This window comes from Panthera tigris, chromosome A1, assembly GCF_018350195.1.
Source record: "Panthera tigris isolate Pti1 chromosome A1, P.tigris_Pti1_mat1.1, whole genome shotgun sequence".
In the NCBI taxonomy this organism is placed as follows: domain Eukaryota; kingdom Metazoa; phylum Chordata; class Mammalia; order Carnivora; family Felidae; genus Panthera; species Panthera tigris.
In genome coordinates this window covers 152,114,016-152,141,961 of record NC_056660.1, presented here as the reverse complement: position 1 = coordinate 152,141,961, position 27,946 = coordinate 152,114,016, and the positions used below count along the sequence as shown (strand labels likewise).

General features: G+C 35.8%; 1 protein-coding gene across 1 annotated transcript in view; it reads right to left on the bottom strand.

Moving 5' to 3' along the window:
• Positions 1-27,946, bottom strand: part of ADGRV1 (adhesion G protein-coupled receptor V1) — a 556,489-nt gene that overhangs the window by 515,319 nt on the left and 13,224 nt on the right. Inside the window, exons 3-5 of the mRNA XM_042956620.1 lie at positions 4,828-5,012; positions 2,633-2,782; positions 1,430-1,525 (exon numbers count right to left, since the gene is read on the bottom strand). Coding sequence (XP_042812554.1) covers positions 1,430-1,525; positions 2,633-2,782; positions 4,828-5,012 — 431 coding nt within the window. The remainder of the gene's footprint in view (positions 1-1,429; positions 1,526-2,632; positions 2,783-4,827; positions 5,013-27,946) is intronic.

The following is a 27,946-nucleotide window of genomic DNA, read 5'->3' as shown; positions in this document are numbered from 1 at the left end:
CATACATTCTACCAACTGCAGCAGCAATCTAAATTGGAAAATAAATAAAAAGCTGGGGAGTACCACATCATCTTTTAGTAATGATAATTAGTAACATGATTCAAAAAGACTCCATATCAGGAAGGTTATTATAGTCTAAAACTTCATGGTAAAATCCAATTGTACCCAAGACAAATTTTGTTTTATTTTAGGAGCTGGAAACAACTTCTCTCAGTGGGGGACCTAGCTTGTGGGTTTGTTTCTAAAGATAAAACTCTATGAACACAGAACTGGTCGGGAACATAGGAATCTGGCGATCAGAGAGAATAAAATGAACTGCTCAGCAAAACTAAGGGGGATGACAAGGAATTTTAACCTTTAAGAAATATTAATAAATGGGAAAATCTCAGTGTAGGGATTGAGTATAGAATTTTTAAGAACTATGTCTGCTACTGAATTTTCAGTTGACTGTAGGTTTTTCCAGTATTCTTTCAATAAGTTTTTCTCATCTCCCAACTTTCAGAGAAGGCTGACAAACAAGATTTTCTTTAAGAGGCAGCTGAGAAAATCAAGCAAAAGGAACTAGATTACAACATCTGCTACAAGACAAAATGTTTGTGTCCCCACCCCCCCCCAACCCAAAGTCATGTTCAAACTGTAGGAGCAGGGCCATTGGGGTGATTAGATCATGAGGGCAAAGCTCTCAAATGGGATAAGTGCCCTTATCAGAGAGATCCCAGAGAGCTCCTTGCCCCTTCTACCTTATGAAAGCATAACAAGAAGACCCCTAGGAAGCAGGCCGTCACCAGACACCAAATCTGCTAGCACCCTGATCTTGGACTTCAGCCTTCAGAACCGTGAGAAATACATTTCTGTTGTTTTTAAGCCACCAGTCTACATAATTCTGTTACAACAGATGCAAAAGAATAAGACAACATCCAAGTTACAGACCACCAACGGAAGTAACGAATGAATCAGGTGGAATGATCAGCAGAAGAACAGGACAAGAGACAGCCAAGATCACATAGGCCTCCTCAATCTGGAGAAATCTCAGGCAGCACAAATGGACAGTCTACAGAATATGGGATATGGATGGAGTTAGAGCGAATTGTATTTATTTTCAAATGGCAAGATGATACCAGGTAATATCATGAAAAATAATTTAAAAATTTAGTAACTACTGTGGTGCCTGGGTGGCTCAGTCAGTTAAGTGTCCGACTTCAGCTCAGGTCATGATCTCATGGTCTGTGAGTCTGAGCCCCGCGTCAGTCTCTGTGCTGACAGCTCAGAGCCTGGAGCCTGCTTCAGATTCTGTGTCTCCCTCTCTCTCGGCCCCTCCCCTCCTCACGCTCTATCTCTGTCTCTGAAAAATGAATAAACACTAAAAAAATTTCTTTAATTTAATAACTATTATCTAGCAACCACAAGATTGATCAGTATGTAACCATACCATATTAAATGAAATAATTCCAAATGCATTGTCATTTGATAATATTGTCACAGTAACAGTCCTTGGCCATCCAAGCTTCACATTTGCTGAAGGTTTCTAAAATAAAAGCCCCAAGGTAAGTTAATAAATTAAAAATAAGAGGAAAAAAAGAATGATTTTAATAGAGTTTCTGTCTTTAAGTAATTGTTCAGACTATGAATAAAAATACAAGCATACTTTTAATGCAGATTAAGAAAATGTTTTCAAATTAAGTCAACATGGTAAAGAAGTCCCAAATAAAAACTTTTCAAAAACTTTTAAAAACGATTAATCACTAAATCATTACAATGATAAGCAAACACTGGCTAGTAATGCTATATTATAATTACTCCAATCTCATTACTAATATAACAGAGAATTAAGTAAGCAGTATAAAATTCTATTCAAACGTGTTTTCTTCTCACTATAGAAGGTGCTGACACTTAAGAATTATTTACTTTATAAATTATAAAGCCAAATTAAAGATAAAATATTAAAACATTTTTTCTGATTAATAAGGGAAGAGTTTTCTACAACATTTCTATTGATATTCTACGGCAGCATAATATGCAAAAAAGTGATATACAAAGGCAAAACAGGATTATTTCAAGTATCATTTTCATAAAAATTTTACTCATACCAATATAATCATTCTAAAAAGAATTCTCAATGCCCCTCAGAAAAATTAACTACAGCAGTGTTAGCAGTCATTACCTCAACCTAATAGATCAAGCCATAAAGGACAATTAAACCTTAGGCTATTCAAACATTTTTCCCAGAGCTACTCCAAAATGATTCTAAGGCACAGGGACCTCCCACTTCCAAGCCTGCTTTTTGTATCCCTCTCCTTTGAACTCAGAAGTCTCGGTCATTCTTTGTGCATCTGGTAGCAGGGGAGGGATAAAAGAGAAAAGAGCCAAAGGGAAGACAGGTTTTTCTTGAGCATCTGTCATGGCAATTCCTAAATAAGCTGAATGGATCCAGAAACTAACTGTAGAATCTTCTAAACAAGATTGTCTGAGGAAAAATAACCAGACCATGGAATTGCCAAAGAGACTGTCAGTTCTGACTTCTTTGAAAACCACCTCCAGTCTCTAGATTGGCTTATCTCTAGAGAAACAGATTTTTAAGCATTGTGAGGTTTCTGTGAGTTCAAGGTGGGCAGCAGGGGCAAGAAGGACTTACCTGGAATGTCAAGTGAAAAGTAAAAGTTTCGTCGGGCTCTGGCAAGTCATCGTCACACACTGCTATGTACACTGTTCTATTTGTTTCTCCAACAGGTATAAAAGCTGCAGCATATGTGTCAAAAAAGTCACCAGTGTCATCTCCATATAGCTATCAAATGCAAAACAGAGACAGTTCTTAGGACAACCAAAACTGATGCTAATTGGAGCCATCAACAGAAAACACAGTAGTCATCAACTGACACTGATGTTTATATAATGGATGTACAAAAACAAAACAAATATTTAAAAACCAATAAAAATCACCTTCAAAACACATTATTAAAAATGATTCTAAACAGAAACATTTGTTTATGCTCTAGAAGGTAAAGGAATCACGACACAGAAAAGTAATAATTGCATAGCAAGTATGGATGTGAATTTTTTTCTCTGCCTCTTGAATGATCTCAAGGGGATTACACCAAACCTGACAAAAAAAAAAAAAAATTGTAGCTAAAACTCCCTCAAAGAAGAAGTGGAAATAGCCTGTCAAAATACACCAGGAAAATAAAAATTACTTATGCTATCAGTTTCAAAGAAGTACTTTTTCCAGAACTTTCAAATGAAGTTTTATTTATATTTTCCCATAGTTCCAATAAAGACTCAATTCTTTCAGCATTCCAAATTATTACTCATCACAAACTTTTCCTTAAGTTTTTAAGGCTTCATTCTATAACATCAGCATTGCTAACAGATTTTCAAGGGAGCAGTAATGATGAAATTATAAAGGAACAACTTCTTGTGCAAATCTAAATGAGGTTTCTTTTGCCAAAGAACTCAGAATGAATAACCTATCTACTAGAAAAAAAAACATGATTTAGTGCAAACAAAAAATGATGAACATGTTTGGGAAATTACAGTCAATTTCTAGTTTTCATTTGTAAAAATAAAGGTTAAATACTTGAGATATCCGAGTAAGTTAAGGGTACTGAAAAACTTGTACTTATACCTTAATATAAAAAGTTGCAGTCTTTTACAAAGCATTAACTATCAAGAGCCACTGAAACAAATAAAGAGAAAAACACAGTAACCCAACCCCAAAAATCATTTAACTATTCAAAATATGCAAAAATCAATACATATGTAAACATTTTCATCAGAGCAGCATTTACAGCAACAAAAATTGGAAGCAACCTCAGTGAAAGCCAGGTGAAAAATAATTGGGAAATGATGATGCCACCATGGGGAAAAGCTGTGAAAAATGACAGAATCACCCCACAACATTCTTATGATACAATAAAAATTATGCATAAAAGGTTATCAACTATAATGTATACTCGTTAAAATGAAATAAGTAAATACATACACACATATTATAAATTAAAAACAAAAGCAATGCACAAAGTTATAAAACTGGGTTTGTTTCATATTTTTTTTATATCTTTCTTTTCCTTTTTTATCTCTTTTTTACAATGTTTCACAATGTGATAATTTAACCCACTACTTCAAAACTTATTTTTGAAAAAAAAAATTCAAGTACTTTGGGCCTCAGATACAGCAATATCCTTAGTGGTCATATGACATTACTTTCTGGTTACACGTAGACACAGATATATGCACACTGAATCCATCCAATAACTAAACTGTGTGCAAGATAACCTGACAGTTTAACAAATCCTACATAACCTGTACCTAAGTTAATGAACTTAATTTCTCCCAAGCTTTCTGACAAAATTCACTTTTAATTTGCCATTACTTTAAAAAATTTTATGTATTTTTCCCTAAGCCACCTGAAATATATATCTGAGCATAGATAACTGGAATCCAAATTACCCGAAGTAAATGTTATTTTACCTAGGAACACTTACTGATATCTTTGTTTTTTATTTGTTTTAAAATAAACATATGAACATTTAAAAATAATCAGTCTATAGCTTTACTATTATTGGCACGTGCATATGCTAATTGGAGCACCCTATAAACCTACAGGAAATATGAATGGAATAGTGTACCTACAAATCATTTATCATAATGAAACAACTCAGAATCTCAAGTTAAAAAAAATTTAGGAAATATGAATGGAATAGTATACCCGAAAATCATTTATCATAATGAAACTACTCAGAATCTCAAACGGTTAAGAAAAATTCTTGTCGCTGAAACTAAGAAATGTCATATCATCTACTTCAGTAAGAACAGAGCTACATCATTTCTTACCGATACAATTGCGGTGACATTTGCTGGCTCTCCTATCCTTTCGATGACAAGACGAATAACTGTTGTACTTGTTTCATTAACTACAAATGTTGTCTGTCCGGCAAACCTTATTTCTGTTTCTCCAAACACATAAGGGATGAATAAAGCTGAGAGGAGATTTACTAATAAAGATGCAGAGGGCATCCCTATTAGGAAAAAAAGAAAAAAGCTTTGTTCACAAAACATACCTAATATATTTTCATTAGACCATGTTGCTACAGATATAAACAGAGTGAAGAGCTAGACGGTAAGGAACTAAGACATAAATACATCAAATATTAAACCATCCAATTTAAATATGGGATCAGAGAAATAAGTTTAAAATCACAATCTCTTCTATGATTATTTTTTACAATTCATAACTACTTTTTGTTCTTTAACCTATATAACAAGATAATAGTTATCAGTAGTCTTAAACTTATTTATCAAATTAGGGTTTTTAAATTTTTTGACCCTCTAATTTATCCTAAGAAAAACATAAATCAGTACTTTGGAAATGAAATTAAAGCCCATCTTCTCCCCAAAATGAAACTGTAAAATACAAGCCAACACTAAAAAATTATCAAGTCGATCAATGATCTTAATAGGGCCTCTTCATCTATTTATTTATCACAAAACTATGAGAGAACTCTTAAAACTGGGATATAAAAGCAGCTGAAGCTGAAACTTTATTAATAAATTGATTTCTTGGTTGTGTCTACCTTTTCCTGACATTTGTCTTACTTGAAAATGCTTTTTAAAATTTTTTAGTTATTGCAAGGAAATGCTAATGCTTTCAACATAAATTTCCAGGACCTAAATTTCTCCCATTCTACTACCTAAAATACTAACATCATTTCTTAGAAAATGTCTATGTTGCTTTAAAAGTAAATCTGGCAAAGTGTGTATTTCCTTCTTTTCCATAACTGTACTGTTTTCTTCTTACTAGAATGTGTGTGTTTATGACGCATCAATAGTGTTCCTACTTGCAGCCTTGTGTGATTCAAGTGCTTTCAAAAGCACAACAGTGCAGTGGCCTCTTGAAAGCAATGTTGTTTTGTAATGTAGATGTACCTCTAAAAATGTGAACAATTGATCTCACGGATCATTAAGATTCCAATGGATTATGTGACCAGTCACACGAACATAACAAGTTCATGTGTTTTAAAGAAGAGTTGCATTATGCACTCAGTGAGCCAAAATGCTTCCTATTACTCTTTACCTTGGTCAAGAAGTAATAAAATTTTCATGTATGTGGTACTGCCACATGGCTACACGTGGCTTTGTATTTAAAAACCACCAAATACATGAGATCTTGATATATTTTACTTTAAATTCAATTTTCTCAATCAAGTATATTCAAACAATGCAATCTGAGATTGCTTAATGACGTCTCATATAGTTAAAACTGAAAAATCCACAGGCAGGGATGCAGAGGTCAGATGGAGTCCAGGAAAGAGACATGGGCCAACAGGACCAGAGATTCTGGAAGACTAAAGCATTTTCTACACCTGTGCCTTCTCTCTGAGAATGTTTCACCTGCCATGGGGATAAAGGGACTTGCAAGAAGAAATAAAACTTCTCTCTTCCCTGACTTCTAAGGCAGTAATGTTAGCCCAAAGAAAGGAAATGAAAAGAATGAGAGAAAGGGAAGGAAAAAGGCAAAGCCTGAGTGAGGTAGGAGATTAGGAGCAATTCTGGGCCACCAAAGACAACTAAGATTTTCTGTGGAATTCTAAAGCCAGAATGATTTCACACCTCACTTATGACAAATAGTGGGAAAGAAATGAACTAGGAATGAGAAAGAGAATACAGAATGGAGGGGTGATGAGGCAGCGATGCGTAAGAAAAAGATCAACTGTGGTCTACTGTGATTTCGAAAGAAAAAAAACTCCTTGAACGTGAGCTGTGATAGAATTTTGAGCTGACAGAAGTAAGAGGACACCTGAAGTTCTGAGTGAGAAAGAGTGTAAGTGAATTACAGCACGACAAGGGGGAATCATGAACAGCTGGAGATGTAACTTCTCAAAATTTGTCCTCCACAAGAAACAAGTCAAATGTTTGTTAAAATGCTAACTCACGGACTCAAAAATTCTGATCCGGTGAATTTGATTGAGGCCCAGGAATCTACAACTAACAGGCAGCCCTTTCACTCTAAAGTAACTGATCCTTAACATACATTTTGACATACACTGAACTAGAGTGTGAGGAGCATGTTTTGAAATGGATGTACAACAGACCACATTTGGAGCTGTGAGTTAATTACTGAATTTTTCAATGCAAGATGCTTGAACTTACTACAGAATTCCCCACATATATTTCTGTGTGTGTTACTATATTATATTCTAGGATTCCATCTATCCTGAAGAAAAACTGCAATTACCTATAGAAAGAAACCAGAAAAGCTAATGCTTATGTAGTGTTGCTGTAGATACTTTATACACGATAACACGTTTAATCTTCACAACCTGTCTGTGAAGAAGGTACTAGTAGCATTAATCCCATTGACAGCTAAGGAAACTAAAGCACACACCATCTAGTTAACACACGCACTGTTATTTAGTTAAGAGGACAAGGGGATTTGAACCCAGCAGTCCACTTGCAGACTCTCTACCCAAAAACCATACTATATTGCCTCTTATATTCTATTCTTGCAAATCACATGTCACCATCTTGAAAAATTTAGTAGACTGCTTATGCTATATATTTTTAAACATTCAAATATTTTAAACTCATGCACCAAAACTACCAAAAAGCTGCATAAGTATCCTAAAAGTGGGCACATTATTATTCTAATAAACCCTATATTTACTTAACAGAAACTGCAGTTCTCTTGACTACTTTAAATATTTAACAGCATCTTTTAACGTCAGGACCAATGAGTTCAAATGGTGCATTCTTGCAGTTTCCCAGGCAATTAGAGCTCCGAGATCTTGTGGTTAAGTCAGTAAATTCATTTTAAATTGGTGCACATCAGTGAGTTTTGAGATTATGTGAAATGAACAAACAAGCATGATTGGAAATGCCTCAAATTCTGTGACATCATTGATAATTGAATCTCCCCTGCTTTCATCTTTTCAACCTGTAAGAAAAGTTGCTGAGGCAAAGTTGGCATTCAATAGAAATTTAAAGATGAAGAAAAAGCTTTAGAAGTGAAGTTCCCATTAGAAGACAGGCATAATTACACAAATGCTGAAGTTTCTTTTTAGGGTAACTAGGTATATTCTCCTCTATCATGCTAAAAATCCAGTCTTTGGAACTCCCTATATTAAACTCAGAAGATTAGCATTAGTGACTGACACAACACATAAGTCTTACATCTATTTCAGGTCTTTCTTATTGGATTTAAGAAAAGTCTTACATGACCCATCAGACTACCTATTCTAAACTTCTTTATAAAATGAATTTCAAACAACATGTATTTAAAGATGTGAACTCATATTCTGTCATAACTGTAAAAAAAGAACTTTAGCATTATGACGGCATTCCTCTCCTCTGCATTGGCATGATATTCCAATACTCAGATCCTCTCTTTTCTAACTACCGTCCATGTTCTCCTCTTACCTCGCTCAGTGTGATTCAAAGGAAATCAAAGCTGTTCCTGCCAAAGATCTCTTATCTCTGAATAGATTTCTTATCGTGTTAAAACAATATGAGATTTATGTTACTTTCTTGCTTGTTTCCTGATTTTACTATGAAATTTTGATAGTCCTGATCACACACAGGCACAAAGTCTTTAGTTTTTAGTAATCACTTTCAGCCTATCCAACAAGTCATCTAATTCCACAAAAAAATATTTTGAAATTAAAGTCAGGATTATATTAGAATAGTTGCTACAATGCAAATTGTTTGCTTTCAGAAGAGCAGATTAAAATTTGGTATAACATTTGTATACTGAGCACCTACTATACATTGTGCAAACAAACACCCTGAACTAATCACTGAGGATATGAAGATCCACAAGATATGGTCCTTGGCTCCACGATAATCACAGCAATGGGCCAAAGTCAACAAAACAATTCTGAGAATCCTGCTTAAGCATAAGGATGCAGATTCCCCTTACTGCTGGATTCGGGATCATTTTGATTGGGGCCAGTTTCCTCTGAAGCCTGGAAAGGAAAACAACACAGCCAAAGACAGAGCCAAGAGGTAGAGAAGAGCCAAGTCTTGACAATCAAGCTTAGCTTCCTGAATCCAGCTTTACCCTGGCCTTTTCCAAAACTGGGCAATAAATTACATTTTTTGTGACAGCCAGCTTAGGCTGGATTTTTCTGTCGCTTTGCAACATCAATATTTATCCATTAATCTCCAATCTGTGACACTATGAATCCACATCAGGATATACCAAGTGGAAGATCCCTTCTCCTCTGCTCCAACATTCAACAGTCTTAGTCTTTCTAATCTTCTGTGAAAGGATACAACACTAGCTATCTTTCCTGTTCCCATGTAATTATTACCACCATCTACGATAGCTTTCCTTCCACTTTATTTAATTTTTTAATGTTTATTTATTTTTGAGAGTGAGAGACAGAGTGTGAGAAGGGGAGGGACACAGAGAGAGGGAGACACAGAATCCGAAGCAGGCTGCAGGTTCTGAGCCTGATGCGGGGCTCGAACTCAAACCAGAGGATCATGACCTGAGTCGGACACTTAACCGACTGAGCCACCCAGGCGCCCGCCCCTTCCACTTTAAAACTGACAATGACTAGTAAGGAAATTTAGGACAGGCAGACAAACCAAAGAGGTCTTGACAATAATAGCAGGACAGAATACAACACTGACTCTGTTCTAAAAAGTTAATGCATTCTGACTGTCACAAGGAACCCCAATATTATGCTTCTTTAAATTTGCCTGGCATTAATTTTTTTCTCTGCTTTTTTCCTGAATGTCTAACTGTCCTTTCTCTTTGGAAAACCTACTGGTATTCACTAACTTTATTCTCCATTTGGGTCACTTAGCACACAATGTATTAAATGTCATATATTATTATATTATATTATATAAAATAATTATATTATATTATATAATAATATAATATTATATAATATAATATTATATTATATAATTATAATAATATAATATAATATTATATATTATTATGTCATTTATAAAATTAAATGTCATATATACTCCAACACAGTATGTCATACTAACCACAGAATTCCAAATCCTGTTTACCTAGGATATGACCTTCCTCCTATCTCGCCTCTTATTAATGGGTACCTTAGGAAAGGTAGCAAATAGAGTATATTTTGAGGAAATGGGAATAGCCTTCTATTTTAAGTTTCAATAACTCTGTAGAAATAGAATGGGATAAAGAATAAAATAAAGTACACAAATAAGAATCAGGACTCAACAGATGACAATATAAAGAAAAACATATTAAAAATAGATTTTGCTGATTTTGCAGTTATCAACTTTCTAAGAAAACTTTCAGTCAATTTAAAAGTTAACTTTGCTGGGGGCACCTGGGTGGCTCAGTCAGTTAAGCACCGACTTCAGCACCGACTTCAGCGCCAACTTGCAGTTCATGGGCCTGAGCCCTGCGTCAGGCTCTGTGCTGAAAGCTCAGAGCCTAGAGCCTGCTTCAGATTCTGTGTCTCCTTCGCTTTCTGCCCTTCCCCTGCTTATGCTCTGACTCTCTCTGTCTCTCCCTCTCTCTCTCTCTCTTAAAAATGAATAAACATTAAAAATTAAAAAAAAAAATAAAAGTTAATTTTGTCTTTTTAAGTTTCAGAATAAACAAGGGTACAACCTCTACGAGTGATTGGACAAAGTAAGATGACAAACACTATCAGTGTGGAATTGAAAGGATGCATTGACCTTTTGTTTCAGCTGCTGCCTTGTCTGGGCTGTAGCAAGCATCTTCCCACGGTGTGACCACCAGGTAACTGATACTGAAAATATGATCCTAATGGCGAAAGGTTTTCTAGAATAGAATTACTTCAATTCTATTACATTTAGTAATGGGCATTCTAAAGCTATAGAGTTTCTCCTATGGAACAAGAGAAGTTTCATCACTCATATCATAAATTATTCAGCCTCTAAGAATTCTTAATCTGTGTTATTTATATTTGGGTGAGTACCACAAAAAAATGTTTTCCTTCCTCCATACCAAAACAAAATTTAAATTTGCAACTTTCAATAAAAAGTAAGCTGATGTTACACATACAGGAAATGTCAGATATTTTTAAGTGAAAAGGGGAGTAGTCTCTTAAAGTTATTTATATAAAGTTTATTAGCTTTACTTATTCAAGATTTTTATTTTATTCATCTTTAAATAACATATATATCCTGGAACAATATTAAGAAGGGACAAAAAAGGTAAATAATGAGAAGTAAGTCTCCCTCACACCAGCCCCCACCAGCCATATGCTTCTGCTACCCAGTCAATTACAACGATCAACTTTGTCTCTTCACAAGAAAGAATCTATGCGTATAGTAAGATGTATGTCTGCAGGAGAAAATTCCTGTGCCAGATTGTTTTCTTCTGCATACAGATTACAGGAATCAGCACATTTTCTCAAGATGGTGGTTACAAGAGAGATAGATACTAGGGTTTGATGTAGACATTCATAATGCACACATATAATTGCCTCAACTACATGCCATCACAATTGCAGATCTCATCAATTAAATGATTGTGTCCACTGACTTTCATGATACCCATTGATTCACCCTCTAGGGTGAAGAGACATAAATCTGGCAACTTGTACTTTCCTAGACAAAACATTGTCAAGTCTTTATTCATCAGGACTTCTTCACCTCTACGTGTGAAATACAAAAATCATCCAGGGGTCCCTTTGATTTTTTTCCCCTTTGATATGTTTGCTGATTCCATGTTTTTTTCTTTCTTGGTTTACTTGGTTTATTCTCTTGTTTTGATGGAGAGCACCCTCCAGTAACTTCCTAAGAAAGGCTGTGTAGAAATAAACCTTTTAAATCTTGTATGTTAGAAATTTTTGTGTATTAATCTTCCACTTAACAATACTTCTATTGGGTACAGAATTTCTGGTGAAAACAATTTTCATTATTTTCAAAGCCTTGTTCCATTATTTTCAAACTTCCAATATTGCTCTTAAGAAATCAAAAATCATTTTGATTATGAAGTATTGTACATGTTTATTTGCATTGTCTTGCCTCTGGAAGCTTTTTCTCCTTGTCCACAGTGTTACGAAAATTTCAAAGGATTTTTCTTGGAATGGGTTTATTTTTGTTCATTTGTCTGAGTACTCAGTCAGTCCCCCTTCAGTCTGACACTCATCCTTCAAATCTAGACATTTTTCTTATATTACAATGATTTCTCCTCCTTCCATTTTCACTGTTCTTTCATCCTAAAAACTCCTATTTTTTTCTTGATATTCTGGGATTAACCCTTTCATTTTCTTATCCTTTATTCTAATTTCCAAATCTTTGATTTTTTTCCCTGAGAATTTAATTCATCATTAAATTTCAATTCTACTAAAAATTTTTTTATTTATACTATTGTGCTTTCAATTTCCAAGAATTTAATGGTATCCTGTTCTTTTTCCATTAATCAAATACCTGCTTTTATCTCTCAGAAAGTATTAATTTTTTAAAACTTTTCTGTTCTCTTAATGGTCTCTGATACCTCTAAGTTGCTTTATTACTTAATCCCTGAGATCTATCTTCTACATAAAAAATTTCTTCATACCTCTGGTAATTCTTGGTTATCTGTATATGCTTAAAAGTAAGAGACTAAAATAATGATTGAATGCTCTGAATATATGGGTCTGTTTATCTGCCCCATGATTAACAATCAGAGAACAAAATGAAAATTCAAAGTTTTGAGCATATGTGGAAGAGTGTAGCTTGTTAACTTGGGTGAATTTGAGTAAACTTTTTATTAGAAATTTTCAATTTTGGTACCTTCAGAAAAGACTAAGGGCTGATCAGGTTCCTCAAAGGAAAATCTTCCATTCTACTATTCAGAAGATACAGATATAACTACGAAGATTTCAGGAACCAAGGGCAGGAAAAGGACTAGAGTCTCAGCAATCAGTAATCATATGGTCATCTAATTTCCTGTATCTTTAGGGATCTTCATCCTTCATACATGCCTCAGATCCCCAATCAAGAAACCATGTTCAATAGTTTCTGGAGGGTAAACAGTAAAGCTGCAAAGAGGTGGAGGTGGGGAGGAGGGGTTAGGAACAGTATAGAATGGATGATAATTCTAGGAATCTGACTACTCCTGGAACAGCTTTCACCCTATCTAGTTGTTTACCCAGCCCCACCCCCATAGTTTTAGAGGTACCTGTTGCTACCACTTCCTATACTTTTTGAGAATTCTGTGCAAACTGGCTATTTCTTGGCCTGCTAGCTTATAGAGTTAAGCTGCTGTGGGTCTGCTAAGCCAATTACTACTCATCCATCTGCCTTCTGGCTCAAAAACCACATTGGTATTGTCTCCTCTCCTCTTCTATCTTTGTGGGTTTATATAATTTTTTAAAGCCCTCTACTGTGAAGCTTTAGGTGGTTTGGGAAGACCCAATATTAAAATGTATATCTAAAGTTTTTATTTTCTTAAATATTCAGTTATCACTTTAAATCCTGTCGTGGCTCTAAAAAAACATTGTGGCATCTCCCATTAACTGTTTCCAACGGTTTATTTTCATCGCCTTCATATTTTCAACAAATTTTTTTTTTTTTTTTTTTTTTTTGCTTTCACTCTTCCACCTACTTTTGTATCAGTCACACATTAGGAGCCAAAATGCCTGGGATCTAGTCCCACACTGGGTGATGCATTCATTCTTTTTTTTTTTTTTTTTTTGTATGTTTAAAGTTTTCCATGATAAAAAAAGCTTTTACAAGAAAAATCTTTAAAAACCCTTAAGTGTACTCAAAATAAAGTGCAAACTCCTTACCATGGACTGCAAGACTATCAAGTGCCACTCTCCCCCTCACTCACAGCCACACTGGGGTTCCAGATCCTTGGATGAGTCAAGCCCTTTCTCACTTCTGGCCACAGCTGGTTACTCCCACGCCTAAAACTCTCTTCCCTCCCACCTTTCACATGATCCTTTCTCATCCTGTATGTTTTTGCTTAAATGTCATCTTCTCAGAATCATCTTTCTATTTTCTGTATGTAAAGAAATTTGTCCTCTGATATCCTTCTCTCAGCTTTTTGCTTATTTCATTGCACTTAATCACAATTTGCATTTATTCCACCTCTACTCTTAGAAGAAACGCACTCAGGACAATGACCTCACCCATTTTGGATACCTTTCGCATTTTCAGCACCAAACATGGATACAGACATAAGGGTCAACGATATTGATCATTTTTAAGAAACAGTATCCAAGACTTGGATACAAGGCAAAAAAAGGATGTGGCATGTAATTTCAGTACCACACAGACACACACCGATGCAAGATTTAAAGAAAAGTACTTTGTTCAACTCAACAATTCTTTACTATTGATAAAAGGTTTCAGACTTTGTGAATTTACATGCAAATCTGGAAATTTTCATGCAGTAAACATGCAAATAATTTTTGTCCAGTGAAAGAGATAATCCAGAGGCCATAGTTTTATTGCCCAGGAGGACAGTAACCAGTTTTATAACTAATCTAAAAATCTTATCCCAACATTCCTTTACTAATTTTCTTATAGTTAGCTCCTCAAAAGCTCTTTGAACCAGCATTAACACTTTCTTCGTTTCCTCACTAATGAGTTGAATAAAATCATTGACATGTGCTCATCTTATACTTTTATGAGAGTAATATTTACCAGCTTGTGCAAAGTGTAATTCAACACAATCTCTCTCTTTTTTCTTTTTTCATTCTTTTTCTTTTTTTCTTTTCCAAAAGAATAACCATTATAGAACAAATCACCCTGGCATATGCATAGGACTCTGGTTCCACAACAACCATTTCAGTAAACAATTGTACAACTTGAACCAGAATTTCCTGGAAAAGTAACATATTACTAAACTTACTAAATGAGGTAAGTAAATGCTTGATAGAAGACATAAAATCTTTTAGATAATGTATGTGGACTTCTGATTTCTGATTCCCAAAATATTTAAGCTTAACATTTTCCATGAGCCATACAGTCCCATTTGCATGAGTCATCAACTAGATCACAAAAGCCATTCAAAAGCTGCTCATATTTGAATTACAAATGCTCACCAAAAAAAACAGGAAGAACAGTAGGCAGAAGCTTCAACTCTAGGATATGTGGGGCTCTAGAAGGTTATAGGTTTCAAATGGGTTGTCTCTATCCCACTTTGCCAAAGCACAAAGTGAAAAATTCACTACACAAAATACTTTGAGGCAAATTCAGAAGCAATAAAGTCAGTCAGGATGTGTTCACACAGATTCCACGTCTGAGTGTGTTAAAGGTAACCCTGTCAAGGAGAAGACACGCTTGCCTTTTTGCTCCTTTGAAATATAAGGATCATGTGTCCAAATGAAGATTTCATGAACTACCATTAGATGGCACCCCTCCATCTTCAAAAACATGCTCTCTAATGATGAAAAAAAGTCCTAAGAATTTAAAGATAGATTTTTGCCACTTAAAACTCTTTGTAAAAATGAAATTTGCAATTCCTCATAAAAATCAAAAGCAAAAGTCACAAAACAATTTTACCGAAATTAAGACTTCACCGAAAACAGCTATAATTCATTTGAACTGAGATTCAGTATTACCTTAAAAAAAAAATTCTCTCAGCCACTTTCTGTGAGTTTCTTTCTATTCTGTACCTATTTCTTGAATATCATTTGCATTCATTGGAGAATCCAGATGCTGTCATTTCTAAAAAAAAAACATTGTATGTACTCATGGCAGGTAAGGAAAAGAACAAAGTACAGAGTTTCATGTTTCATGCTGAAACCCAGAGGTTTCACACAGAGAGGTCTAGAGACATGTTTTTAGGCCAAACTGTGTTTACAAAATAATACTAAAAGAGTTTTTTCCAAGATTTAAAATTTAAGGATGTCACATTTTTAAAAAATGGGTTTCTAGATTATTTTGAAAAAACTGAGTTCAAATTTCTACATGACATCAGCTGGCTGGAGCTGAGCAGCCAACTGCTAATTAGAAAGAGAATTTGAACTCCAGTACCATGCCAATGTCTCCTCTAAGTGGGACCAAATAGAAAAGTAAAATATTTCTTATATTCATGTCATTCAAAGGCAGAAAAATACATGTATACATGTCCAGACATACATATGCACACATACACACCTTGCAGGCTGCCCCCTAGAGAGTCCCAGGAATTTGATTTTAGAGGACAAAGGGAAAGCATTCCCGGCAGTACCTACCTGGGGATCCTACAATATTTGCTCTGAATCCTCTAGTTAAACACTGCCAGTGCCCCTGGGAATGCTGAGCCCCCAGTCACCTCTAGTCTCTGTCTTCTTCCATCTTTGCCATCAATAGACAAGTTAATCCACCTCTCTGGGCCCTGAGTTCCCTCAACTGTTAAAGGGGGGGAAAAAGAACAGCTAAAGCACTGGGGTATTTGTGAAGCACAGAAAAATTCATTCCAGTATACCATGAAGTACCAGATTCCAGGCTCTGGACCTTCAATGTCCACATGGCCAAGAGACCAAAGGAAATAGGATTGGGCTTCTTAGACTGTCCTGTGTGAGGCTCTCCTCCCACCCATCCACTATCACAATAACAACATTAGAATGAAAGGATGTCTGAGGTAAGATGGAAAGAAACATCCAGAACCTAGGAAAGTTTGAAAAGCACAATGAAAACCCGCAATGGCACTTCAAGGTCTAAGGGGAAATGAATTACAACAATGTATTTGAAGAACAAAATGGTGGGATTCCTGATGTTCCTGGAATACTTGCAAAACTCAAACCAGGGGCACCTGCATGGCTCAGTTGGTTAGGCATCCAGGAATCCAACTCTTGGTTTTAGCTCAGGTCATGACCTCATGGTCATGAGACTGAGCCCTTCATCAGGCTCCATACTGGGTGTGGAACCTGCTTAAGATTCTTTCTCTTCCTCTCCCTTTGCCCCTTCCTCATTCACTCCCACTCTCTCTCAAAAACAAAAACAAAAAACAAAAAAACAAACCTCAAACCAGAGTATCAGCTACCTCTACACACTATACCTGGCATGGAAAGCACAGGTAGAAGAAAGAGCTGGGAACTTAGGAAACGCCTACCTACCTGGTTCCACCTATCACCCCAGAGAGGGAGAACAATACTTTTCAGAGTTAGAAAAACAAGTTTGTATTCTATCTGTAATGACTTGAGGTTCCTCCTGAATAACAAAAGGGTATAAAACACAAAAGACAGACTACTGGGCCTAAAGGTGTTGAGGTCAAAACTACCGTCACAACGGTGCTGTAGCAGAGGATCACCACACTTAAACACCACAAACATTTATTTATTTTTTCAATTGAAATACACTTGATATATTGTACTCATTTCAGGTATACAACACAGCAATTCAACAATTACATACATTACAAAATGCTATGATAAGCATAGTCACTATCTGTCACTACCACAAGTTACCACAATATTATTGACTATATTCCTCATGCTGTACTTTTACATCTCATGACTTAAATTTTATAACTGAAGTTTGTACCTCTTTATCCCCCTCACCTATTTTGCCTATCTCACCATCCTTCTCCCCTCTGACAACCACTAGTTTGTTCTCTATGAGTCTGTTTTCAAATCCATATCTAAGTAAATCATATGGCATTTGTCTTTCTCTGACTTATCTAACTTAGCATAATACCCTCTAGGTCACACTGTCCTGAATACCAAGACTTCATTCTTTTTCATGGCTAAGTATTTATATTGCATATATATACCACATCTTCTTTATCCATTGGTCTAATGATGGATCCTTGGGTTGCTTCCATACCTTGGCTACTGTAAATGATGCTGCAATAAACATAGGGTGTTTATTTTTCTATTTCTCTATTTTTCTAGTGTTTTTGTTTTCCTTGGGTAAATACCCATTAGTTGAATTACTAGAGTATATGGTACTTTGTTTTTAGTTTTTTGAGGACCCTCCATACTGTTTTCAACAATGGCTGCACGTACATTCCCACAAACAGTGCATAAGGGTTCCCTTTTCTCCAAATCCTCACCAACACTTGTTATTTCCTGTCTTTTTGATGCTAGCCATTCGGCATTTTTTCATACATCTGTTGGCTGGCCATGTGTGTGTCCTCCTTGGAAAAATGTCTAGTCAGGTATTCTGCCCATTTTTTCATCAGATAAGTTGTTTCTTTGAAGTGCTGAGTTGTAGGAGTTCTTTGTATAATTTTGTATATTAATCCCTTATCAGTTATTATCATTTGCAATATCTTCTCCCATTCAATAGGTTGCCTTTTTGTTTTATTGATGGCTTCCTTCACCATGCAAAAGCTTTTCAGCTTGATGTAATCAGTCTCAATTGTTTATTTTTGCTTTTGTTACCCTTACCTGAAGAGACAGATCCAGAAAAACACTGTTAAGACTGATGTTCAGGAGATTACTCCCTATGTTTTCTTTTAGGAGTTTTATGGTTCTAGGTCTTACATTTAGGTCTTTAATCCATTTTGAATTTATTTTTCTGTATACTGCAAGCAAGTGGTCTATTTTCATTCTTTTGCATGTAGCTATCCAATTTTCCCAAAACCACTTATTGAAGATACTGTCTTCTCCCCATTGTATATTCTTGTCTTCTTTGTCACAGATTGACTATAGAAGCATGGATTTATTTCTGGGCTCTCTCTTCTACTCTATTGATCTATATGTCTATTTCTGTGTTAGTACCATAGTATTTTGATTACTACAGCTTTACAGCATATCTTAAAATCTAGTATTTTAGGCTTTGTTTCTCCAGCTTTGTTCTTTCTCAAGATTGCTTTGGCTATTCAGAGTCTTTTGTAGTTTAATACAAATTTTAGGGTTTTTTTTCTCTAATTCTGTGAAAAATACTATTGGCATTTTGATAGGGATTACATTGAGCATGTAGATAGCTTTGGGTAGTATGGACATTATTAATTCTTCTAATCCATTAGCATGGTATATCTTTCTATTTATTTGTGCCATCTTTGACTTATTTTATCAATGTTTTTAATTTTCAGAGTATAGGTCATTAACCTCTTTGGTTAAATTTATTTCTAGCTATTTTATTCTTTCTGATGCAACTGTAAGTGAGATTGTTTTTTTTTTTTAATTTCTCTTTCTGGTATTTCATCAGTAGTGTATGGAAACACAACATTTCTGTATATTGATTTTGTATCCCACAATTTTGCGAAATTAACTTATTAGTTCTAATAGATTTTTTTGGTGGAGTCTTTAGGGTTTTCTATATACAGTATCATATCAACTACAAATAGTAAGTTTTACCTCTTTATTACCAGTTTGGGGGCCTTTTGTATCTTTTTCTTGTCTGACTGCTATGGCTACAATTTCTAGTAATATGTTGAATAAAAGTGGTAACAGCAGGCATCCTTGTCTTCTTCCCGATCTCACCAGAAAAGCTTTCAGCTTTCCATTATTGAATACGATGTTATCTGTGGGCTTATCATATACAGCCTTTGAGGTATGTTCCCTCTATACCCACTTTGTTGACAGCTTTTTACCATGAATAAATGTTGGATTTTGTCAAATCCTTTTTGTGAATCTATTGAAACAATCATATAATTTTTATCTTTCATTTTGTTAATGTGGTATATCACATTAATTAATTTACGGACATTGAACCATCCTTGTATCCATATACTAAATCGAGGCTGGTGGTGAATGAACCTTTTAATGTATCACTGAATTTGGTTTCCTAATATTTTGTTGAAGACTTTTGCATCTATGTTCATCAGGAATATTGGTCTGTAATTATCTTTTTTTGTAGGTCTTTGTTGGCCCTTGGTATCATGGTAATGCTGGTCTCAAAGAATGAATTTGGAAGTATTCCTTTCTCTGATATTTTTGGAAATAACTTGAAAACAATAGGTATTAACTCTTTTTTAAATGTCTGGTAGAATTCATCTGTGAATCCTATACTTTTGTTTTTTGGGGGGCTTTCTGAATAGTGATTCAATTTTGTTACTAGCCATTAGTCTGTTCAGATATTCTATTTCATCAGGATTCAGTCTGGGAAGATATTCTTTTTTAAATGTTTGTTTATTTTTGTGTGTGTAAGAGAGAGACAGAGAAGAGACAGGGTACAAGCACACAAGCAGGGGAGGGACAGAGAAAGAGGGAGAGGGAATCCCCAGCAGGTTCCATGCTGTCAGCACAGAGCCCAATGTGGGGCTTGATCTCACAAACCAAGAGATCATGATCTGAGCCGAAATCAAGAGTCAGATGCTTAACTGACTGAGCCACCCAAGCCCCCTCCAGAAGATATGATCTTTATTTATTCATTTCTTCTAGGTTGTCCAATTTGTTTACATATTATTTTATTGTAATAGACTCATAATTTTTTGTATTTCTGTAGTGTCACGTATAACTTCCCCTCTTTCTTTTCTAAGTTTATTTATTTGAGTCCTCTCTCTTATTTTCTTGGTTAGTTTGGCTAAAGGCTTATCAATTTTGCTTATCTTTTCAAAGGACCAGTTCTTAGTCTCATTATCTTCTCTATTGTTTTTCAATCTCTATTTTATTTCCACTCTGACCTTTATCATTCCCTTCTTTGTACTAACTTTGGGCTTTGTTCTTTTTCTAGGTCTTTTAAGTGTTCACAAACCTTTTAACAACCCAGCTTGTGCAGAGCCACCACTATGGTTTTATAACATGATTTTTTTTTCTCAAAAATTTTTTTTGATGTTTATTCTTGACAGACACAGAAAGAGACAGAGCATGAGCAGGGGGAGGGCAGAGAGAGAGAGAGACACAGATTCTGAAGCAGGCTCCAGGCTCTGACCTATTGGCACAGAACATGACGCGGGGCTCAAACCCACAAACTGCAAGATCATGACCTAACTGAAGTTGGCTGCTTAACCAACTGAGCCACCCAGGTGCCCCTTATGATTTTTTTTTATTTTTTATTATATTTTATTAATCCTTTTAGAGAGAAACAGAAAGCAATCTGGGGAGGGTCAGAAAGAAGGGGAGACAGAATCTGAAGCAGGCTCCAGGCTCTGAGCTGTTCAACACAGGGCTTGAACTCACAAACTGCAAGATCATGACCTGAGCCAAAGTCACACGCTTAACTGACTGAGCCGCCAGATGCCCTATATCATGATTTTTTTAAATAAATATTTATTATTTTCACAATAAAATGAGAAAACCACAAAATATAGTTTGACTAAAGTCAATACTTTGTTTAGGTACCTAACGTCCTTTTTCTGTTCCAGGATCTCATCCAGGATATGTTCCATTTAGCTGTCATGTTTTCTTAGGCTCCTCTTGGCTGTGACAGTTTCTCAGACTATTTCCTTTTTGTTTTTTAATGTTTATTTATTTTTGAGAGGGGGGGGACAGGGGCAAAGAGAGAGGGGGACAGATGATTTAAAGAGGGCTCTGTGCCAACAGCAGAGAGCCCAATGTAGGTCTCAAACTCTTGAACTGTGAGATCATGACCTGAGCCAAAGTTGGACACTTAACTGACTGTGCCACTCAAGCATCCCTCTCAAACTTTTCTTATTTTTGATAACCTTGATACAGTTTTGAAGAGTACTAGCAGGTGTTTTGCAGAATGTTCCTCAACTGAGACTTGTCTGATGATTTGTCTCATAATTAGACTAGGATTATGGGTTTGGCAGGAAGACCACAGAGGTAGATTGACATTCTCATTACATGATATAAAGGTATGTACTATCAACATGACTTATCACTCCTGGCTGAGATAGTGTTTGTCAGGGTTCTCCCCTGCAATGTTACTTTCCTCTCTCCACCCTTTCTATAATATACTTTTTAGAAGGAAGTTACTACATGCAGCCTACTCAACCCTTTTTAAAATAACTGTATTGCTTTCTTTTAAAGGAAACAAGCTCAACTTCCTTCCATCCATCATCTACTTATTAAAAACTGTACCAACACCAAAACATTATGTACATTTTGTAATGTAAATCTATATAACATAGCAGTGGAACCTAATCAAAATATATAGGGACTATGTATGGCAGTCTGATAGAATTAATGGAATACAGAGTCACTATACCATGAATTTATGAAAAGTGCTGCCAAATGGTTATCAATTTCAGATTATGCTCCTCAATTTCTCTGAAGTCATATCTACCTAAACTCACTCTGTCTTCTGTTAATAAAACTCTTGATTATATTATCCCAAGTTGTAGTAATGCTTATGTGCCCTTATTTTCAAGGTTCTAGCAACCTCCAACAGACACGTGATTTCTACCATATGTTTTGCAACCAGTTACTTCAAGCAATTGTAACATCTCCAGCAATATCACTCGCAAGCCATTTTCTAGCCTCATAGGGACTACACTGTCACCAGAATTCAGACTAATGGACCGGCTGGTTAATGCCAATCTTCATGCTAAAGAAAATACATCAGGGCCTATCAGCTGTGTCCTTAGAGTACTCTGCCGCTTACTAGCTGGGCAACTTTAGACAGTCATTTAACTTCATGAGTTTACTTCCTCATCTGTAAAATGAAGTAGTAAGACTACTGATTTTGGCTATTTTGGCCTTGGATTTATTTACCAAGTCCACAAATTTCCAGCTTTCTAATTCACCACTTTCTTCTTTAATCTTTAGCAATTTCTCTATCCTGATTGGTTTATTAAAATATTTTCTTAAGATTCATAAATTAATACTACCCAAAGCAATCTACATATTCAACATGATCCCTATCAAAGTAACACCAGCCTTCTTCACAGAGCTATAACAAATAATCCTAAAATTTGTATGGAACCAGAAAAGACCCCGAATACCCAAAGCAATCTTGAAAAAGAAAACCAAAGCAGGAGGCATCACAATCCCAGACTTCAAACTATACTACAAAGCTGTAATCATCAAGACAGTATGGTACTACTGGCAGAAGAACAGACACTCAGATCCATGGAACAGAATCAAGAACCCAGAAATGGACCCACAAACGTATGGGCAACTAATCTTTGACAAAGCAGGAAAGAATAAACAATGGAATAAAGACAGTCTCTTCACCAAGTGGTGCTGGGAAAGCTGGACAGTGACATGCAGAAGAATGAACCTGGACTACTTTCTTACACCATACACAAAAATAAACTCAAAGTGGATGAAAGACCTCAATGTAAGACAGGAAGCCATCAAAATCTTCAATGAGAAAGCAGGCAAAAACCTCTTTGATCTTGGCCACAGCAATTTCTTATTCAACACGTCTCCGGAGGCAAGGGAAACAAAAGCAAAAATGAACTACTGGGATCTCATCAAAATAAAAAGCTTCTGCACAGTGAAGGAAACAATCAGCAAAACTAAAAGGCAACCGACAGAATGGGAGAAGATATCTGCAAATGACATATCAGATAAAGGGTTAATATCCAAAATCTACAAAGAACTTATCAAACTCAACACCCAAAAAACAAATAATCCAGTGAAGAAATGGGCAAAAGACATGAATAGACATTTCTCCAAAGAAGACATCCAGATGGCCAACCAACACATGAAAAAATGCTCAACATCACTCATCATCAGGCAAATACAAATCAAAACTACAATGAGATACCACTTTACACCTGTCAGAATGGCTAACATTAGCAACTCAGGCAACAACAGATGTTGGTGAGGATGAGGAGAAAGAGGATCTCTTTTGCATTGTTGGTGGGAGTGCAAGCTGGTGCAGCCACTCTGGAAAACAGTATGGAGGTTCCTGAAAAAACTAAAAATAGAACTACCATACGACCCAGCAATTGCACTACTAGGCATTTATCCACAGGATACAGATGTGCTGTTTCGAAGGAACACATACACCCCCATGTTTATAGCAGCACTATCAACAATAGCCAAAGTATGGAAAGAGCCCAAATGTCCATCGATGGATGAATGGATAAAGAAAATGTGGTGTGTGTGTGTGTGTGTGTGTGTGTGTGTGTGTGTGTGTGTGTGTATATAATGGAGTATTACTCAGCAATCAAAAAGAATGAAATCTTGCCATTTGCAACTATGTGGATGGAACTGGAGGGTATTATGCTACGTGAAATTAGTCAGAGAAAGACAAAAATCATATGTCTTCACTCATATGAGGACTTTAAGAGACAAAACAGATGAACATAAGGGTAGGGAAACAAAAATAATATAAAAACAGGGAGGGGGACAAAACAAAGGAGACTCATAAATATGGAGAACAAACTGAGGGTTGCTGGAGGGGTTGTGGGAGGGGGGATGGGCTAAATGGGTAAGGGGCAGTAGGGAATCTACTGAAATCATTGCTTCACTATATATTAACTAATTTGGATGTAAATTTTAAAAAATAAAAAATAAAGTTAAATCAAAAAAAAGATTCATAAATTGAAAATTAATTTAGTTTTCATTATTCCTTCCCTAAAGCTATGGTTTTGCTCCAAGTGCAGCTTTGACTGTATCTCACAGGTTTTGATAAGCTGAGTTTGTGCTGTTGTAGTCTAAAAAGTTTATTACTGCAGATATTAGTTTCTTATAATGCAAGTATTACTTAGAAGAGTTGAGGTTTCTCTCATTTCCAAGTAGAAGAGTAGTTTTTTATTATTTATTTTTGTTTAAACAAAAAGTAAACTTTAATTTTGTTCTTAACATTCTGTTTTCTGGTGATTACTTTCACTTATGAACTCTGACACAAAACAGAATTGTTTGTTTAACAATGATACATGAAAAAAAATTTTTGTTCTTTGGTCTTGCTGAATTTTATTAAGGTAAAGTAGTTTCTTTAACCACACTGGCTAAATATATGATATTCAGATGAATTAGGTAAAGTGCTAGACAATCACTTGTGATCCAGCTAATTCCTCCTCCATATTTGCAAAATACTTATGTGTCATACAATCTACTGTCACTGCAGGGAGCCATTTTCCTTTTATTTTTTTAATACTTATTTATTTTTGAGAGACAGAGAGAGACAGAGCATGAGTAGGGTAGCAGCAGAGACAGAGGGAGACCCAGAATCTGAAGCAGGCTCCAGGTTCTGGGCTGTCAACACAGAGCCTGACGCAAGGCTCGAACCCACAAACCATGAGATCGTGACCTGAGCTAAAGTCAGATGCTTAACCAACTGAGCCACCCAGGTACTCCTAAGGAGCCACTTTCCTAATTTAAACAACATACTTTTTATTGATTTTTATTTAAGTAATCTTTACCCTAATGTGGCATCCAAACTCATAACCCCAAGATTAAGAGTTGCATACTCTTCTGACTGAGCCCTCCAGGCACCCCTAAACGAAATACTTTTTAGATATTCAATCCCTTCACTGGACAATTTTCAAATTTTCCACAGGGCCTCAAAAACTGTACAAAATTCTAATATTAATAAAAGCCTTAATTTGAAGCCAAAATATCTGAACACCCTTTACTTTTTCCCCAACTTCTTTTTTTTTAATTCGTATTCATTTTCCTTTTTTTTTTAACTTTATTTATTTTGAGAGAAAGAGCAAGAGAAATCATGCTAAAGTAGGGTACAGACAGAGAGAGAAGGAGAGAGAGAATCCCAAGCAGGCTCCACGCTGTCAGTGCAGAGCCAGATGAGGGGCTCAATCCTACAAACCACAAGATAATGACCTGAGCTGAAATTAAGAGTTGAAGGTTTAATCAACAGAGCCACCTAGGCACTCCTACCCCAACTTCTATAATACTCACGGCTTTGAAACCTATAAAACCTAAGCTTGAATTACAAACATTTCCATCCAAGGAAGTTTGAAACCAATGACCTTACAATATCATTTCTCTATCTGTCTCATAAACATTGAACTTGTGAGAAATAGATTTACTATCATTTCAGTATACCACAATGCTTTGTCAATATACTTGTATCCCTAAGGAAAATCACTGAGATTGAGTTTCCCTTGCTGTCCAGTTACATAAGTAGTTTACAAATAAAAATTGTAAGATAAAGCCTAAAATCCATTTTTGATAAACCTCTATAATGCTTGGTACGATTACAGAAGTACCTCTACCCAGCAGGTCAAAATTTCCGAATGCTAAAACACTCCACTGACTCAATTAAACCCTGGTAAACACGCTTTGAAAGTGCCACTAACTCCAGAGCAAACATTTCAGGCTGGTTTTTTGTTGTTTTTTTACTGATAAAAAAGTTAATAACATCTATCAGAATACTCAAAAATTCTATGGCAAAGTTTGAAATCTTTCTGGTTAAGGAAAGCATAGGAGTTTATCAGTAACAGATCACTGGAATGGGTCTGAGCTGTATAAAACATTTTACAAGATGTTGTGGTTTTTCATTTTATTTTTTTCTGATTTTTCATTTTAAATAAGATATTTGGTAGGTTTGACTTAAATTCATCTTTATAGAAAAGCAAATGCCTAATAATATATTGGCTGTACTCTCTCTTATTTTTTTGTTTTATAACTATTATCTGTACTTTTCTCATAACATCTACTCTAACTTCTCGTTTTTTTTGTTTGTTTTGTTTTGTTTTAATTTCTTACTTTAAATGTCCACTCTTCCAGGTGTTTCATGGTCATCATTTACTGCCTACACATATTACAAAGTTAAATGTTTTTCTTCTTTTCTTCCTCTTAAAAGATAGTGTTTATTTTTGTTGTTTTAAATGTAGTCCAAACTCTGTTTTAGTACTATGCTGAGTGATGACAGGGTTAAATTTGATTAAAATTTTCTTATAGCTGTGATGTAATGAAAAATATTAATTCCTTGGAATCATCAGTCTGTAACAAGTATGAACTAGTCCACAACACTTACGGTTCAAATATCTCACCAGGACATTATTTCTCCAAATTAAATTAAATTCTACTCAAAACACCTTGCATCACGCTGGAAGGAAATCCAGCTTTACCTCTTGGAGGTCCCTTATTGCATGCTCTAAGAATTCCAGTGCCATATGCATTCCTAAAGGAGGTATGGTATCTCCCAGACAACAGTGATCCAGCTGCCATGGAGCCTCAGCACCCAGTGCCCTGTCTGAACCCGGTCCTCCTCCATCTGCCTAGGCCTGCTGGTGTATGTGGCCCTCACGCCACACTGACCTCAGCTCCTGGCATACGTCAGCACTATCTTTCAGATGAGGGCCACACAACTGCCTAAACCACTCTTTAGTGCGGTCGTCAGGCCACACTGTTCCTAATCAGCTCACTCCAGCTACAGAGTTTAGCGCAAAGCCCTTCAAGAGCTTAGTCTTTTCGTTCATGCACACAAGTTTTAAAGAGCTTAAAGTAAACCCATGTGTGGCATGTGGACCCTACTGACAGTCTTAGCTGTGGCTGTATCTAACATTCATTCATCATTTGGCAACATTCAAAAAGTACTCACTGAGTGTCTACAATGTGCCCACTGTCTAAGGCCTGGACACGCAGCAGTAAACATGACCAAAATCAAGACATTAAAATAGAATTTCATCTTGAATAAGTTTTTTCCCTAGGTAAAAACAAGTTAAATCCTCTCTATATCAGTTTTTACCTCCCAACTGTACCCTCCAACAAAGATATATGAACAGTTACTGGGAAATGAATTGTACACATTTATACATGAGAAATCAATATTTATTCAGAATTCCCATCAATATTAACTGTCCACTTCTGAACATTTATATTTCAGAATTTTCCTTCCCTCAGAATTCTCTCTTCCTCCATCTCCATAGACTGTCTCCAAAAATGCAACACCCATACTCCTAAGAGTAACACACCATCCATACTCTAACTCATTCTTTCACGTTTCTTGAAGACTTTATTCTCTTTTATCTCTCTACCTCTTCTCTTCCTCTTCTCTCCTCCCTCCCTCCCTCTCTCCAGTCTTCCCGGTCTTTCAAATTCAGTCTTCTTACCTGCGAACAATCCCACAACCTCAGTCTTGCATCCTCTTCAAGCTTCCATCTCAACTCTATCCATCCTTTCAGTATTAAATTTAAACTTTCTGTCTGAGAAATCTCAGCTTTCCCTAGTCCCTATAAAAAGACTTTAAATTCCAACTTTTCAACTTTCACATAAGCTCTTAGAAGTATGTTTTCCAAAGTGTGTTCTATGCAAAGTTATGCCACATTTTGGCCAAACTAAACACGGTTTGTGAACTA